This window comes from Centruroides vittatus, unplaced genomic scaffold (assembly GCF_030686945.1).
Source record: "Centruroides vittatus isolate TY-2023 unplaced genomic scaffold, ASM3068694v2 contig_370, whole genome shotgun sequence".
NCBI lineage: Eukaryota > Metazoa > Arthropoda > Arachnida > Scorpiones > Buthidae > Centruroides > Centruroides vittatus.
The window spans coordinates 1,927,815-1,944,858 of record NW_027122193.1 but is presented as its reverse complement, the minus strand read 5'-3'; the positions used below and the strand labels follow the sequence as shown (position 1 = coordinate 1,944,858).

Genomic DNA, 17,044 nt, shown 5'->3' with positions numbered 1-17,044 from the left:
CTATTTCAAACTGGTTACCTCAAGACTGCAAATGAATTTTTACCGTCTTGTTCATTAGCTGACAGATATTAAAAAGCAAATTCCATTTTAAATTTCATGGCAATGTTATCCTTAAAATCAACAAAAATATTTTACGTTTCTTAGAGAGCATTATTCTTTTAAATACAAACTAAAATGAACTTGCAAATGCACTTGAAAAATGAATTTGTTATATATATATATTCTAATTATGTGTGAAACTTTTGTTATTACATTAATAAATTTATATTTATAATATACACAATATATTCTTATGTTATATAAATATTTTGTAGCTTAAATTATAATAATAGCAGTGAAATTAAAAGTTGAATATCTTAATTATTATAAAACATTTTTGTTTTAACCTGATGATGTTGAAGTAAGGCATCTAACAATAGATAATTAAATGAAATGTAACCTATTAATATAATAAAAAAAGTTTAACTGATTAATTTTAAAGGAATATTTTCCGACAAATAAACTCGTTAACATTGCGATTATATTTTAATACAGGTGGACCCTTCAGCGGTCTCGGTTGTGGCATACATCCAGAAAGTGTACCTATGCACACTTTTGCTAAGTACCTGTTTACTGCTCTCTTGCCTTATGATCCTGACCTTGCATACAGTGTGGGTCTTAGAGCAATGAGGTAAATTATTTATTAAATAAAGAGATAAAGAGGTAAAGATAAGTTATTTTGTTATTTAGAATAAATTTTATAGTACAACTCAAACAATTTATTTAAACTGTCTGAAACTAAACACAAAAATATTTTTTCTAAATGTTATAAAAGTCTGTTACCACTGAAATTTAATTTTCAGACAAACAATTAACATTTTTTCAAAATTTTCTGTATTATAAAATCTGAAGATAAAATTTATGAAAAGATTCTTTCAACAGTAGCTAATTGTTGGATTTTTAAGATTAGGTACTGTACAGATAAGACCAAAAACATTTGTGTCAATATCTATTTGTAGGTAAGAAGTTACTAAATACAAGTAATTGCAACTATTCTTTAAGCCATGTAATGAACAAATTTTATCATCTTGAAACTAGATCTCTTCCTTTAGCATTCTTGGATGCTTGGGCATCGATTCACATTGGACAGAGGGGACATATAAATGTTTTAGTTAAATCAGAAGAATTTTTGTTGTCACTCAAATATGTTTTAATTAATTTCATATTTACAAATAGAATATTAAATTAAAATATATTCTTTAAATGATAATTGTACATGTTTTCATTTCAAAATATACTTTTCTGCCAAATTTTTTCTGTTTATATATTACATTTACATTTAGAACTTTCTCTTTCATTTAGATTGCCAATTCTTGAGGAGCAAGATGATTTAGAAGAATCAAATCATCCGGTCATAAATGCGGCAGTTTTAAGTCGGTATCCTCGGTGGTTTACTCTGGGCCATATAGAAGTACAGCAGTGTGCCCTAGCGTCGACAATGCTATCTGCTGCAAAAAGTATGACGACGACTATACATTTTTTTAAGTTATATTTTGAGTCCATACATTTAATTAATAGCATTTAAAATTCAGTAAATTAAATTTTTTGTTTTAAGAACTTACTTTCTTGTAATAGAAAGATTTTTAAAAATATCCAAAACAATTTTTTTTATTTTAGTTTTTAGTCATAAAAAGCATTAAAATGTCTATGAAATGACAGAAATATTTAAACTATTATTACATTTAATATATATTAATCTAACATGCCAGTATTTTGCAAATCAGAATTTGTTTTGACATGTTTATTCAGGATCTTCTACATAGATACTATAGAATAAACACTTGATATGCTGATACATGTTGATATTTAAAGAAATAATATATATTATTAAAATTAAACTGTTTAACAGTGATAATTAAAATATAATATTTTATATTAAATAACGTGAAATTCGATTTTATTTTCAGGTGATGTATTACGGTTACGGACTGTGTTGAAATCGGCACAACGTAACATTCATAGTTCCTCTCAATTGTTTAAGCTTGCACAAGATGCATTCAGAATTTCAGTTCCTCCGGATGGTGGTACGAGGCATCCGACTTTGTTAGATGCAGCCTTCCAGTTAGGATTACAGGTAAAATTAACTTATTTGTATTCAATGATTGCTATAACATTAATAATTTTATCATTCCTATCATTAGTTTTGAAAAATCTGTCAATAAATTAGTTGATTCTTTCATAGAAAAGGAAACACTATTGTTGTCATTCTTTAAAAATATAAAAAATAAAGCATTATAAATAATATGATTTCCTTTCTACAATCAAACAGATTTTAATTCAGCGGAAATTAAAAAGAATAAATGTATTATTAATATAAATAGTGTGTAAATCATATATTTGTCCAAAGAAAGAAATGAAGACTGTGGCTCAACACCCAGTATTTTCAGCTTCTGAAATCCTGGGAAATCAAGCTTAACATTAACAAACAATTCGAAAAATGCGTTTCATTTTTGAGGAAATCTTATTTATAGATAAGAAACAAATTATTCTTTTGAAAATGGTCAGTTTTTTAGACAGTGGCAAAGAAATACCTTCTGTAAACTCTCTTTATGCAATAAATTTTGCAATGATGCTTACTTTTTGCTGAGCCAAATGGACAAAATAACTTGTTTGTGACACTCCAGATTTCTACAAAGCAATAGAGAAGAATTTAATTCAGATGAAAACATTCCAACCAACAAATTTTTGAAGAAAAGGGAACTTAAAATGGTCAAAAATGTGTTCGGATATGCATTTTCCGCATTTACCGTATACATCCAGACTGATAATTTTATTAGTAGGAAACTTTGAAATTATATATCATCATTGTCAATCAAGTGTCTTCAAAAAATAATGACACACTGCTTATGTGCTGTATTGACATCTGGAATTGCGTAAAATATCATTATCCACGAGTTTTTACAAACATACAATACTCCACAAAATATTTTAGTTTTTTTGCCGAGGTCAAAACGTTCGTTACCTAACGACTTTATGTAACAATGCACATTTACTTCGATAACTTCATATGTTATTTTTGAGAGATATTAAACTTTAGTTTTTATTTCAAAGAGATATAATAAGCAGCAGTTTATACAGGTTATAAGCAGACATTTTCTTCTAAAAGTCTAATATGAAATATTGAGATGGTAAAATGCCAAACAGACAATGCTTTCCATAAGTGTGTAGGATGCTTTACAAGTGGACTAGTGCATTCAACTGCATTTAGAAAGTTTTAAGTTAAGACAATATTACAAATCAACTTAGGCATCCATTATTAAATTCTTTATTTTTAAAATGAAATAAGAAATAAAGTATATAATCAATTTTTTAATAAAAGGAATTAATAATATCACTTTTAATGCTTGGTCCCAAATATCATATTTGCATGACTTGCAATTTAAAATAAAATGCAGTCTTGTAATGTGGCAGGGCCAGCTTATTTGTCTTTGTTTTTGGTAATGAAAAAATTCAGAAATAAGAAGGCCCTGACCAAAACTCAAATAGAAAAGTATGTTGGTTCAGATGGGATCCGAACACACATCTTTTGCTAATGTATACCAGTTAAGCTATTGAGAGACATTCCTTCTGTCTTTTAGTGTATTTTTGTTAAATCGTCTTGGAAATAATTATTTCCAAAAACATATCAAATGTTAATAATAACAAAACTGCTAAATTTTAATAGTTTGTTTTGTTATAACTATTATAATGTTACAAAAGTTAGCAAAACTTGGCACTATGCTTGTGTACTAATTGACACATGCACACACACACAAAAAAAATAATGCTTGTTTTTTTTAATTAGACATTTGGCTTTGTATTAGATTATACTGTATATTTTAAAATTATTCATTTTTAAACATATATAATTTATGTAAAAATTAAATTATTTATTTTTCACTTAATGTTGTTTTTGGCAACAAAATATTAGAATACCTGAGACAGAAATAGTGTCTTTAACAGAACAAATTTGTGATCCTAACCTAGCCACACCCATTCATAAAATTGTAAAAAATGTTTTTTCATAAAGTATATAGAGTAACATAATACAGTAGACTAAAGAGGAACTAAATGGCTACAAAATAATTCAAGCTAAATATAGTTAAACAATATATTATACATAACTTTTTAATTCTTCCCAAATGGGAGGGATTAAACTCCTATCCAAAGCTATGCACATGGATTGGAACATATGGAAAAATTTAGATTTTAATAATATATATACATTATTATGTTATTTTGTTGAAGTCTAATTTTTATTTATAGAAAATACTATTTATTTTAGCATTTTCATATTTTTATATTATTAGTAACCTTTGATAAATGTTTTCCAGTGGATGTTTTTTTCTCTGTTTCAAGAATTATGTTATTACGTACATTATTATTATTAATTTATGTTATAGCCATTTACATTAATATGAAGAAAATTAAGATCGGAAGTTCAATTACGATTTTAAAATACTTGCTTCGTTATCTCTCTTGATATTTATTAATCTTAAAAACTAATTTTTCACAATTTTTATTAGAAAATATATTTAATAGACAATAAAATTATAAATCGAATTACTTTGTTTAGGTCATGAGGATGACGTTGTCTTCCCTTAATTGGAGGCGGAGAGAAATGGTGAGATGGCTCGTCACCTGTGCGACGGAAGTTGGGTTAGACGCTCTCATTTCAATTATGCAAAATTGGTATCAGTTTTTTACTCCCACTGAAGCAACTGGTAAAAAAATTTTCTGTTATAATAAAGCAATAACATTTTTATGCATTTTTTTTCTTTCTCGTTTTTAATTATGTATAATTTATGAACTATTCAAAATTATTACTTCTAATTTTATATCAAATTTTTGTTACTGTTGTGACGATTAGATCACCAACTCCTTTCAGAAACAACCTGCCCTCCTGCAAATTTAGACTTTACCTTAGAATTTGTTGGTTGACCAAAAATGTGCAAACTTGTAGTGTTACTTTTGCCATTTTTAGTAACAGCTAAAACATTTGTAAAAGATAAAAATTAATGTTTAGATAAACAAATGAAAAACAGACTAAAGTAATATTCTATGTTTAATGCATTGAACAATTGAACATATTCACTATTAAAACTTTTCTTAATATAGAATCATCATATAATTAATTTATTCTTACTGATCAATATTTTTTTAATAATTTATTATCTTAAAATGTTTTTTATTCAGTTTTAAATATTACTTTAGCATAGATTAAAATACAGGAGACTGTCAGTTATTCCATATACCATCCTGTTTTCCTGTTTAATTGGGTTTCATTTCTGTATACGGTATTGCATGTCAGTCGGTCATATTTGCTTGCCTGCTTCCAACAAGAATCGGTATCAAAGATGATGGACCACTGCATTCATTACCTTTAGTGGGCTTAGTAAAATCTAATTTGCAGGATATCAGTTTTTAAATAATTGAATTCCTTATTCAGTTTTTTAATTTTCATTAACAAGTTTAATGTATCTGAAATAGTATCATATTACTGATCATAGAATATACTGTACATTATGAAATACTATCAGTTATGTTATTCATAATACTTATTGAATGTGTGTGTATACTATGGCTAAAAGATTAAGCTACACACCAATCAATGGCTATAACATTAAAGCCGTTCAACCAATTCTTTATGTATGTATTTCTTTAAAAAAAAAAAAAATATAATAATAATGCAAATGCTTGTATTAATTTTAGTGTTATGTTAATGAAGGTCATGGTTTAATATACAATAATTTTTGTAACTAAAGTAAAAGAAAAAGAAAGCAATAAATTTGTTCAAAATATAACAGTTTAAAATCAAGAAGTGTGCGAAATATTTTTTTGTTTTGATTATAGAAGATAGTTATACGGTAGAACAATCTCTTTTTATTTGATAACATAAAATATTCATAAATAATTATAACTTTATGTAATTGAATTTAATTATTATAGGAAAACAATCCATCAATCCAGATTATATGAATCTGTACAACTTTCTTGTTAATCATAATTAAGGGCTGGATTTATGTGCATTTAAAATCACAGTACATGTATATACATATGCACATTGAAATGCATGCTTACACCACACTTTTTCGACGGGAAGGGATAAACACGTGGCAATAGATAACACAAGGGATTGAAAATTTATTGTTTGCCACACACTAATTCAAATTATTTATTATTAAAAAGTTCCAACTGTTCCATTCCAATCTTACGTAGTGTGTGGTAAGCTTACCAATGTTAGTTGCAGTGCACAATTTTTTGGAATATTTGAATTAAAATTATTGTAAATGTTTAATATAATTTTAAAGAATTTTGAGAATTTAAAAAGTGAGAGCTCTTCATGACTGAAATAAAAGGTGGGTTTATGGAACTTTAAAAGAATGCGAGTTAGACAGTTTGAATTTTACACTCTCGTCTGTAATTGATATTTCTCACGTGTAGAGTGATAGTTTTCATACGAACTATAAATGTCAAAAAAGATTCACTGCACAGACATCAGGAATGGACTATCGACCATTTGAAAAAATAGCACTTGTAATCATGAAAACAGGCTAAAAAGTTTATAAAAAAAAACTTGTCCCAAAAATCTACAAAGTATACATTAAAAAATCATAAATGCATATAAAATATGCATTATTGGACAGGTTTAATTTGATCCACTTGGACCCAAATAATGTTTATATCAAGCTTCGACATCATAGCAAGGAAAAAAGCATGCACGTACATACAAATCCAGCCCTTAATCGTAATATATATTGAATTTTTACTAATTGTGGTAATTATTTCAGGTCCAGTGGCTACGACGGTCATGTCCCATGCAACGGTGATGCGACTCAATCTTGATTTTAGGCAACAGGAAGAAATGTCGGGTTGTGGTCGTACTCTTGCTCTTCAGTGTGCCACCAAGGATCCTCCAAATTGTGCTCTTAATGCTTTAACGTTATGTGAGAGTGAACCATTTGCCTTTGAGGCAGCATACCAAATAGTGGTAGATGCAGCAACGACAAATGTAATGACATCTTCCCAATTGTTTACTGTGGCTAGGTATATGGAGCATCGAGGTTATCCGCACCGTGCTTACAAACTTGCAGTGTTAGCAATGAAAGGAGTTCATCTGGCATATAATCAAGACAACCATCCTGCAATTAACGATATTCATTGGGCGTGTGCACTCGCCCATTCGTTAGGAAAGTCTGAACTAACAAATCTCGTGCCACTGCTTGTAAAAAATGTGCAATGTGCCACCGTGTTGTCAGACATCTTACGTCGTTGCTCAATGGCCGCTCCGGGAATTGCCACCCTAGATGCAAAACGGCGATGTATTAAACCCTCTCTCTCGACAAGCCTCCATTAAGGCAATTACTGGAAGCCGCCATTACGGCATATGTGAATACTACCCACTCCCGTCTAACTCACATTAGTCCACGTCATTACGGAGATTTTATAGAGTTCCTGAGCAAAGCAAGAGAGACTTTTCTCTTAGCACCGGATGGCCACTTACAATTTGCTCAGCTTATAGACAATATGAAGTCTGCTTATAAAGGAAAAAAGAAATTAATGTTTCTAGTCAAGGAGAGGTTTGGGTAAGCAAGAAAGTTAGATACCTGTGATGAATTTAATGATTTCAGTAAAGATTGATGGCCTTTCCTTGATGCATTTTTTGTGACATGACAAGGTAACCAAAGATAGTGCTTTCAAATAAGACAAATATCATGAAGATTGTTTGTAGATCTGTGCTCTCTGCTCCTTTTTGTAAATTGTTTGTTTAGTACATGTATAAATGTATAATGTGATTGTGTGATACCGTTTGCAGAACTGGGCAAATTTGTTTTTGTCTAATCTTTCCTTATCCATTTGTCAAAATTGCCAAAACCTCATTTGTATGCATAGGTTTTATAATGTTGAAGACAGATACTGTCCTCCATAGAGGAAGTTAATAGTGCATGGAAGCAACACCCTTTGCCTATACTCAGAATCGTACTGAGGTAGAATCTAATATTGTGATATAACTATTTTTCACAGAAATAAGAATTATACTTCCAAATGAAAGAGGCAATCACAATAATAATAATAATAATTAATAATAATAATAATACTATCTATGTGGATATCATTCATACTTTAAAAGTTTATCCTCATTCATCTACTCCTATAACATATTTCAAGAATACTGATTTTGGAAAAGACAATTGTGTCTCAAATTTCATTTACAACTAAGAATCAAATGGTGCATGAAATTTTTTTACCTTTAAAGTATGCATCACAGAGAGCGTCGGCTGTCGACGGCTCCCCGAAAGATTATTATATCAAGGAGATTGAAATATAAAGAAGTTTTCTATCAAGCAGATAGTCAGTAAAGTGTGCTTAGGCCATTTTTATTATTGAACTGCCACAACTGTATGATTCCTTGGCAGAATATAAACTGTCCACAGAGCAAGCCCATTCCATATATATATATATATAAATATACAGTATATCTATATATATGTATGTATATATATATACATATATATATATATAAATAAATATATATATGTGTATATGTATATGTATATATATTTCCACAGATATCTCATTATATCATTGTGGAAGATTTGTAGGACTCAGGACATAATACTGTTGGAGTGAAAATTCTGGCAGTGCACATTTTTTTTTTTTTTTTTTTGTTTTTTTTATGTGTAAATTGCTTGTATGTATAGGACAGTCCTTTGAGGCTATTAAAACAATACTACTAGTTTCTCTAGGCACTGAAATTTATAGAACAAAATGAAAGTCTGGTAGAATCTTCTGAAGTTTGTATTTGTATTTGTAACGTATGGCTGAACATGGTCAAGCAAAGGAACCACTCCAGGTGAGTCAGCAGGTTCTGGACAATTGTTTTTAAATTGAGTATCTATATAAAAGAAATGGTGCAATTGACAGTAGGTAATTTTGTTGTGAGAAGGTAATGATTTGTCCTCTGTTAAAATAACGATTATCGTTAGCCGGTTAATAGATAGATCATTTTGCAACCAAAAAGGAAAGACGACAATTGTGTGAATAAACGGCTTGTATTTTTCATTTCGACGAGATCTTATAAATAATGTTGAAGAAAAAAAAAAGTCCCAAAAATAAGCAAATTAAAATATTGATTAAAAAAAATTATTTGCACAATGCCTTAAAAAATGTGCTACAAATTCTTAAAAATTTTTTTTAGGAAAATTTTAATACAAACGACATTTTTTAACGAAACTAATTTAAATTAATATTAAAAGAAAATGTGTTAAATGTTTCATTTATCAAAGCAAAATATATTTAATATTGTTTTTTAGTGTAAAAGTATGTATATATTTATCTATTATGAATTTGAAATATATTAGATTTGTTTGATAGATTTAAAATATGATATAGATTAAAGAATAGGTAAATTTTATTAAGCTAAGTTTTTCAGAGATGGCAACATTAGAGTATTTTTGTAATGTTTTATATATATATAAGAATACTCTTCTTAAATCATTTATAAAATAGAAATTAATATAAAAGTTTTATATATATATGTATATGATATATTTCTTCTTTTACCATAATTGTTTCTTTATAGATTTATTTTAATTTATGATAGAAAAAAAAATATTTTTTTAACTTTTTATAAATTTTATTTTGGGAAAATAATAATAGAATAATTAAGTTTATTGTATATATTATTATAAAAACTTGAAATTATTATTTCCATATCAATACTTTATATCGAAGCGCTTGCTTGGGGATGGTAAAACGTTAACACGGTTCAAAAATTAATTTTGTGATACTTTATAATTGCGGCATTAAAAATTCGGGATTAACTCGCGTCGCTTAATTATATTAATACGATTTTTATAAAAATAAACTGCTAAACGTAGATTAAATGCAAATATGAAATTTAATGCGTATCAAATTCTGTCATAATTTACTTAAACTGGACGAAGTACCATAAACCCGATTCTTTAGTTTCTGCGTGACTTACGTCACATGCCTTAGAATTTTCTCTATTTTCAAATTAGTAATGTTTTAAACATGTATTATACTGCAGTAAGCATCAATTAGAAAGCTTTAAACTTTCTTTTTAATGGATTATGATAGAAGAAAGCATAGAACGTAATTAAATTCTGTATAAATAATATATTATATATAAACAAAATTAATTTGCGGCCGAAATATATATATTTTTACAATACTATTTGTTAGTGTTTTTCTAAATGTATTTTCTAAATAATTGCATTTTTGTTTTTAAAAAGTATTTTGATACATCCAGATTTTTTATACATATTCGTATTAATTGTAATTTATCCTTTCCGCTGTTATATTTTAATTAGAATCGGAACCGTTTATTAAATCCTCTATAAATTTACACTCAAATGAATTTACCTTTTACATATTAAATATAATCTAAACTATATTTTGGAACAGGAATAAAATAGTTGTTAAATTGTTGATTATTTAATTAGATTGGAAAAACATGTTTTTCCGGTCGACTTGCCCATTCGTATAAAACTAAAATTTTTAGAAAATATATTAAATAAAATGGTGTTTGTTCTATAAGCTTATACAAATCTTCAAACTAATAGTATTTAATTGCGAATTCTTTTCTTACGAAATCTTTTATCACTGCCTCGTATTTTAGTAGTCTCTATTACGTCTTTGCGAATGTTTAAGCCTCAACATATAGAGTATTATTGAGGTTTAGACAAACAAATATTCTTTTTTCTTCTGTTACTAATTATGATCGTACCGTATGCATTATTTTCTTCGACATCTCAATTAACCCAATTCGGGATAATCAAAAGTCTACTATATTACAAAATACGTATGCACAAATAAAAGTTTACAAAATAAATTTGCTATGATATTGTAATTAGTGCAAACATATATGCATTATCTAATTAATCTTGAATTATGGTTTAACAATCTCCTTAATTTACATGAATTCACATTTATGTAGAGCTGTGTTTTTCTTTTTTTAGTTAATCAAATGCTTTTGTAATTCAAAAATATTACACGGTGCTTACGCGTAACCGTAATATTTTTCGTATAAGATAGTTGCTGCCTGTTATTACAGCGAATGGCTTTATAGTTACGTTGCTCGCATCCTCCGAATAACTCTAATCCATTGCACATCAATAGAGAATTAACTAGTGAAGTGGGGTCTGTCAATCCTCGTCTTATACATTAAATGATTTATTATTAGCAACAATTACCATTATAAATATTTTATCATTTATTATTAGGAAGGAAATAAATATAATAAGAAAAAAAAAAAAGACCAGTAATTTTAATGCGTGCCACATTATTATAATTTATTGATAAAGAATGAGAATATAACAAATTATGATTTAACTGAATACAATATATATAATCAAATAACAAGGCATTATTAATTTAAATTACTGCTCTTTAAAGATTTTGTAACAATTTAAATTGGGTGAATTAATCTTAAGCTGATTGACTTAATAGGATCCTACTCATCATAAGTTCAGAATTCAGACATCTATAACTTTATTTACATTTCATAAAATTACAATCCTATTAATAAAACTGAAATTATATATATAATGTGACATCCAACACGCTAGAACTACCGCGCCCCTCTCTACGTACGCTGCGGATTCCGAAATTATAGCAGACTTCTCTCGGGCCAGACTCTCCTCACTACTCCCCGCATGGAGCGTCTTAAATGGTTAGAGGCAACAGAGACATTTAAAACTAATTTCTCGTCGTCGTGCATAAATTTCGGGGAGGAGACGGTCTTGTCGACGGCCTGGCAGGCCCCGCTTGACGAGACGGTTTAACTTTTTTGTCGAATCTCGACTAAACGAGAGAATATGCATTTGCAACCTATCTTTGGGTTTTGAATTTTGTACTAGCTCTTCAAATCCATATTCATACATTATATTCCAAAAGCTTATCGACGTTCCACCTAATAACCGTCGGTAAACCCGACGAAGAACTCCGAAGGAGTCGGAAAACGTTTTCCAACTACTTAACCTATATTACCGATGTTTATTTTATTAAATATTTGTAGAATATTATGCTCGATCACTATAAAATATAGAGAGAAATTGGAAACTCAACTCTTATTTCATTTTTGTGATAGGTATACATATATTTAAATATGCTCTAGGTTTTTCATGTAATCATCATATCATCTGAGACGGAACTGGAAAGTTTGTTTTTGAAGTTATGACTGCAGATACCACAATATATTTAATCATTTTGAGTTGTTTGCATTTCTCAAAATAAACCTTTGCATATACAAAGATATTTCAGTAATATAAAACTGTATGCTTTTCTAACTATTTAATGTTAATGCACAATCTTTACAAGATTGTGCATTAACTTGTTACTAACCAATTGTCAGGTTTATCTCTTATAGTAAATTTCACTAGGAGGCCCTTTTCTTTTTATGAATTTTCAAACAGTGGTCAGCCAAATAGGCAAGTAATAAATAGATAAACAATACTTTTTCTATTGTTTGCCCATTTAAAAGCAAAGAAGGACCATCTTTATTCCAAGGTGATTTTTGAACTGGATAAAGTACATAAAGTATATTTTTTTGTTTGGTAGATTGTTTTATTCACCATATTATGATTCTAAAACCATTGCCAGAACAAGATTGGGATTTCCAGATTTTGAACAATGCATTACGTCTAGATTCCAATAACATTTCCGCACACTCTCCTCTCCAAATTATGTGTAATTATTCATTCTTTATATATATCACTGAGATTCAGATTCCATCTGAATATTTTTTTTATGCATTCTTTGTATTATCAGTCTATTAGCATTATTGAATACTAGCAAACGAGCCCAGCATTGCTCGGGAAAAAGTAACAATAGCGAAGATCAAGATTATTAGATTATAGCCAATCTTACCCATTTTCATCGGGTGCAAGAATTAGGTCCCCCTCTTCCGAGACTAATTAGAAAATTTTTAGATGGGTCTAAAACTATGTTTGATTTTCTGCAAAAATGCAAAAAGCTGCATCTAAAATGGTACAGTAGAAGCAGAGTTCTTCGGGGTAACCCTTAACCCTCTCCCTCTCTTCCGCCGGGATTTCGAAAAATCCTTTCTTAGTGTACATTCTCGTGACGTACCCTAACTGTGTACCAGATTTCAACTTTCAATTCCTAACTATTTGAGATTTGTGATTATCATCATCATTATCATTAACCCAGCTTGATTATATTGTAAGATTTAGAGCAACTGTTTATTTCTTATAAATTATAAAAACGCTGCTTTGACATTAAATAGACTAAAGATCACAATCCAAAGATTACAAAAGATTTATAATAATCTTTTGTGTAAAATAAATAAAATAATTCACTTACATATTTATATACTTTTCAAATAGTGTGTTTAAAGTTATAGTACATTTTCTGGAAGTAAAAAATCTAAACTGTTTATTTTTATTAATTATTATATATATTCTTACAGCATACAAATATAACATAAATATACAGCAAATACTAATGTGTATACATTGCTATTTGCTGTATATTTGTATTCATTCACTGCTGATCATGTACATTATGGATGGGTGTGTAATAAATGCAGCATTCTTATTATTATTGTATCAAATACATTTGATCATTTCACATTTATATACTAAATTATATGATAGACTTCACATAAAAATACTTTTAAATCAAAAAGAAAGTAGACTTGTGATTATCCATAAAGAAAGAGAAATAATGATTGGGTAATTGAATTACGGTTGGTGCATAGCGAGGTTGAGGCCGAAGTTTTAAATGGGAAAATGTGTACGTCGGACGTTCGGCACCGCTTTTCCATAAGCCTAGAAGTTTGGCAGTGGCGTTTGGAATGTCGAGCTCGATTCCATCGACTTTCCAAACGCCATTGCCAAACTTCTAGGCTTACAGGCGCCGAACGTCCGACGTACACACTTTTGTGTTTAAAACTTCGGCCTCAACCTCTCTCGCATCCACATAAAATAGATCCAAGAATAGAATATAAAATTCTATAAATCAAAGCTGCTTCAACTCTCGTTTATCATACTTAACATATCCTAGATTGAAAGTATTTAAAATTACTATATGCTTAGTTAAAAGTATCTTTACTGTTTCATTTATAAAATTTCCTATACTAAAATAATAAAGGTTTACAACAGATTTTAGAATAAAACTTCTGTCGTATCTGTTTATTGGATTTAGAATTTTTTAATTATGCAAATGAAGTCACGATATGCAAATAATTACTGTACTATAAAGATAATTTTTTTTAATTCGATAAGAATTATGTAGCTTTCTGGTTTTATAGTAAATATTACACTATTAATATTACGATTATTCGAATTTCCTTTACGTTCCCCAACAATTCGGGCACTGCCGTTACAGGTAAAGCAAATAATTTGAATTTATTTTATTATTATATTATAAAATTAAAATAAATTCATGTTATTGAGAAACAATAAAGTTTTGATTTCTTTTTAAAAAACAAAAATGCAATTTTACACTTTATATAATATGCAATTATAATTGTTGTTTTATAATGCTTGCATAATGATATTCTAAGCATTTTATAATGTGCGCAGTATCTGGACTTCCAAGGGATAGGATTTATTATATGGAAAAATTTAGGTTTTCTATTGTTTCGACACTACTACATTGCAGTTCTTTGCGGAAAGCGACCGTTTTATAATGAATAAAACTAGATAACGTCGACAGTTATCTTTCATTTGTAATAAGGTAGAAAGATTTTACATACTAGACAAAGATAAATCGATATTTTGAGGAGGACTTTTTCTAATAAGAAAACGGCCTTTCTCCTTTCATAAGATTTATATATCTATGTACATAAGTGTCTAATATGTTGAATTTTTAAATCTTGTTACAATTGGAAATTGCCTCCAACAAAGTATTTGCATATCTTATACAGAATGCAACACCTTTCTGCGTTAACGAAAGCAAGCGTAACTCTTACTCTCGGTCAAAAAATTAGAATAAAAAACCGAACACAGTTAATTCTAAACCAAAATCTTACGTTTAGGCAGTATAACACGCCATTTGGAAAAAAATTATATATATATTATAGTAAATCGATTGAATATCGATTAATTCTTTATTATACTTACGAAAAATGCAAGAAGGGTTAATTGATTGATATGGAAATTTAATAAATTCAATTTATCAAATTAATGTTGTCTCGTAGATTTATTTTTCAGATATCAAAATCAATTCCCTCTTTTGTTGCCATCTCTTTATCGTTCTGGGTTTATCGTCTGGATTGGTCCTAAAGTGGCATTATAATCGGGACGGAGGAAACGCGAGAGTACAAAGTTTTTTCGAGTCTTATATATCAGTTTGAAGAAACGAATGCAGATCGGATATCACGTCGTACGAAGGCTTTGCCAAATTTAAAAAAAAAAAAAGTTCATCCTATAAGCCATACTGACTTATTGTGCAGTGCCTCTTTTGAATTCAGACAATGCAAAATAATCTTTATAGCATGATGAAGTGTGCTGATTGTGATACATTAAATCATGCAGACAGCAGTCCAAATGCAGTAGCATAATCCGTAAATAAGTAGTTTGTCATCGTTCGATAGATTATCTGTTTATAACTTTTATGTCCGCACTGTCTTATATTTTAGTTTTTAACATTTGTGACCGTACAGAAAAAAGGAAAAATAATAATAAAAAAAAAAATATATATATACATATATATATCAGTGGAATCTCAGCCACAGCTACCTCAAAGTTTTGTTGCAAACATTCTTTTAGTAAATCATGTTTATTATTATTTTTTTTCCCACCCTCGCTGTTACGACCAATCCAGAAAAGATCTTTTCATTTCCTGTAATGAAAAAAAGTAAAAACAAACAAACATACTGTAACTTAATATGAACATTGAATGTGTATATAAACTTTGTGTATACCAGTGTACTGTCTTTCATTACAATTTGAATATGCACGCTCCAAATGTTCTTCTGGTGATGTGTGTGCAAATATTTTGTCACCATCTGTAAATGAAATATCGTAGTACAACTTTTTGTTTTTTTTTTAATTCGATTTTAATTTCCCCCTTGTTTGGAAGGTGCGAAATTGATTTCGTACGTCAATCACGGTCTTACGGAACGGAGATTTGGCCACAGATTTAATTAAGTAGCACGACAGAGATTGTTACGAATAGTTTTTCTTTTTCGCTAATGATATTCTACAGAATGTTTTTCCCTACTTAGTAAGGATAATGTTTTATTATATAAAATGTAACATATATATATAAAAATATACTATAATTTTGTATTTACTAAGTTGCAAAGATTACTTTTTTATATTGAACACTTTCTAATTTTAAATCATGTATTAATAAAATAATAATAATAATAATTGTATCAGATCAAAAGAAGAAGGATAAAAACAAAAAAAAGAAGTGTGTATATCTCTTGAAACTATCTTATTTTACAATTGAAATTATATAAAAAATACTAAATGTTAAATATCAAATTTCATGAAAAATTTCACATAAAAAGAAAAGAAAAAAAATGTTTCTTTTTAAGATTTGTATATATATTTTTAAACATCTTTATAAAATGAAAAAAATTAAATAAAAAAAAAGATATAAATATCTCTCATTTGACAAAAGGAAAAAAATATGATTGTAAACCAACAAAAGGAGATTTGTATACTTTTTGTCGAGATTTATTTTCGAGACTATTATTATTATTATATATTGTTAAAATAGTTAATATTTCTTTATAATTTAAGAAAAAAAAGATTAAGAAATTGGTGTGATTTGTTAAAAATTTACGTGGCTTAAATTTCTATTATAAATCAATTTGTTATCCAAGTTATTTGAGACAAAAGAGAGAAAAGAAAGAAAAAAATTTTATATTGGAACGTTTTGACAATTAATTTTCGAGTAAGACATTCGGTTACAGAGAAATCTGGGTCTCTCCGGAGCAAACGCCCGTCTAGTAAAGAACGAAGTTAATTGCAGTCATGTCACAAGAAATTGCATGCGTATTGAAATTGTTAAGGTACTTATTTTA

At 28.4% G+C, this 17,044-nt stretch overlaps 1 protein-coding gene across 1 annotated transcript in view; it reads left to right on the top strand.

Moving 5' to 3' along the window:
* Positions 1-9,186, top strand: part of LOC136975302 (zinc finger SWIM domain-containing protein 5-like) — a 128,927-nt gene extending 119,741 nt beyond the window's left edge. The window contains 6 exon segments of the mRNA XM_067270348.1: positions 535-670; positions 1,342-1,496; positions 1,947-2,113; positions 4,595-4,742; positions 6,810-7,349; positions 7,352-9,186. Coding sequence (XP_067126449.1) covers positions 535-670; positions 1,342-1,496; positions 1,947-2,113; positions 4,595-4,742; positions 6,810-7,349; positions 7,352-7,608 — 1,403 coding nt within the window. The 3' untranslated portion in view covers positions 7,609-9,186.
* Positions 9,187-17,044: the final 7,858 nt, after the last annotated feature.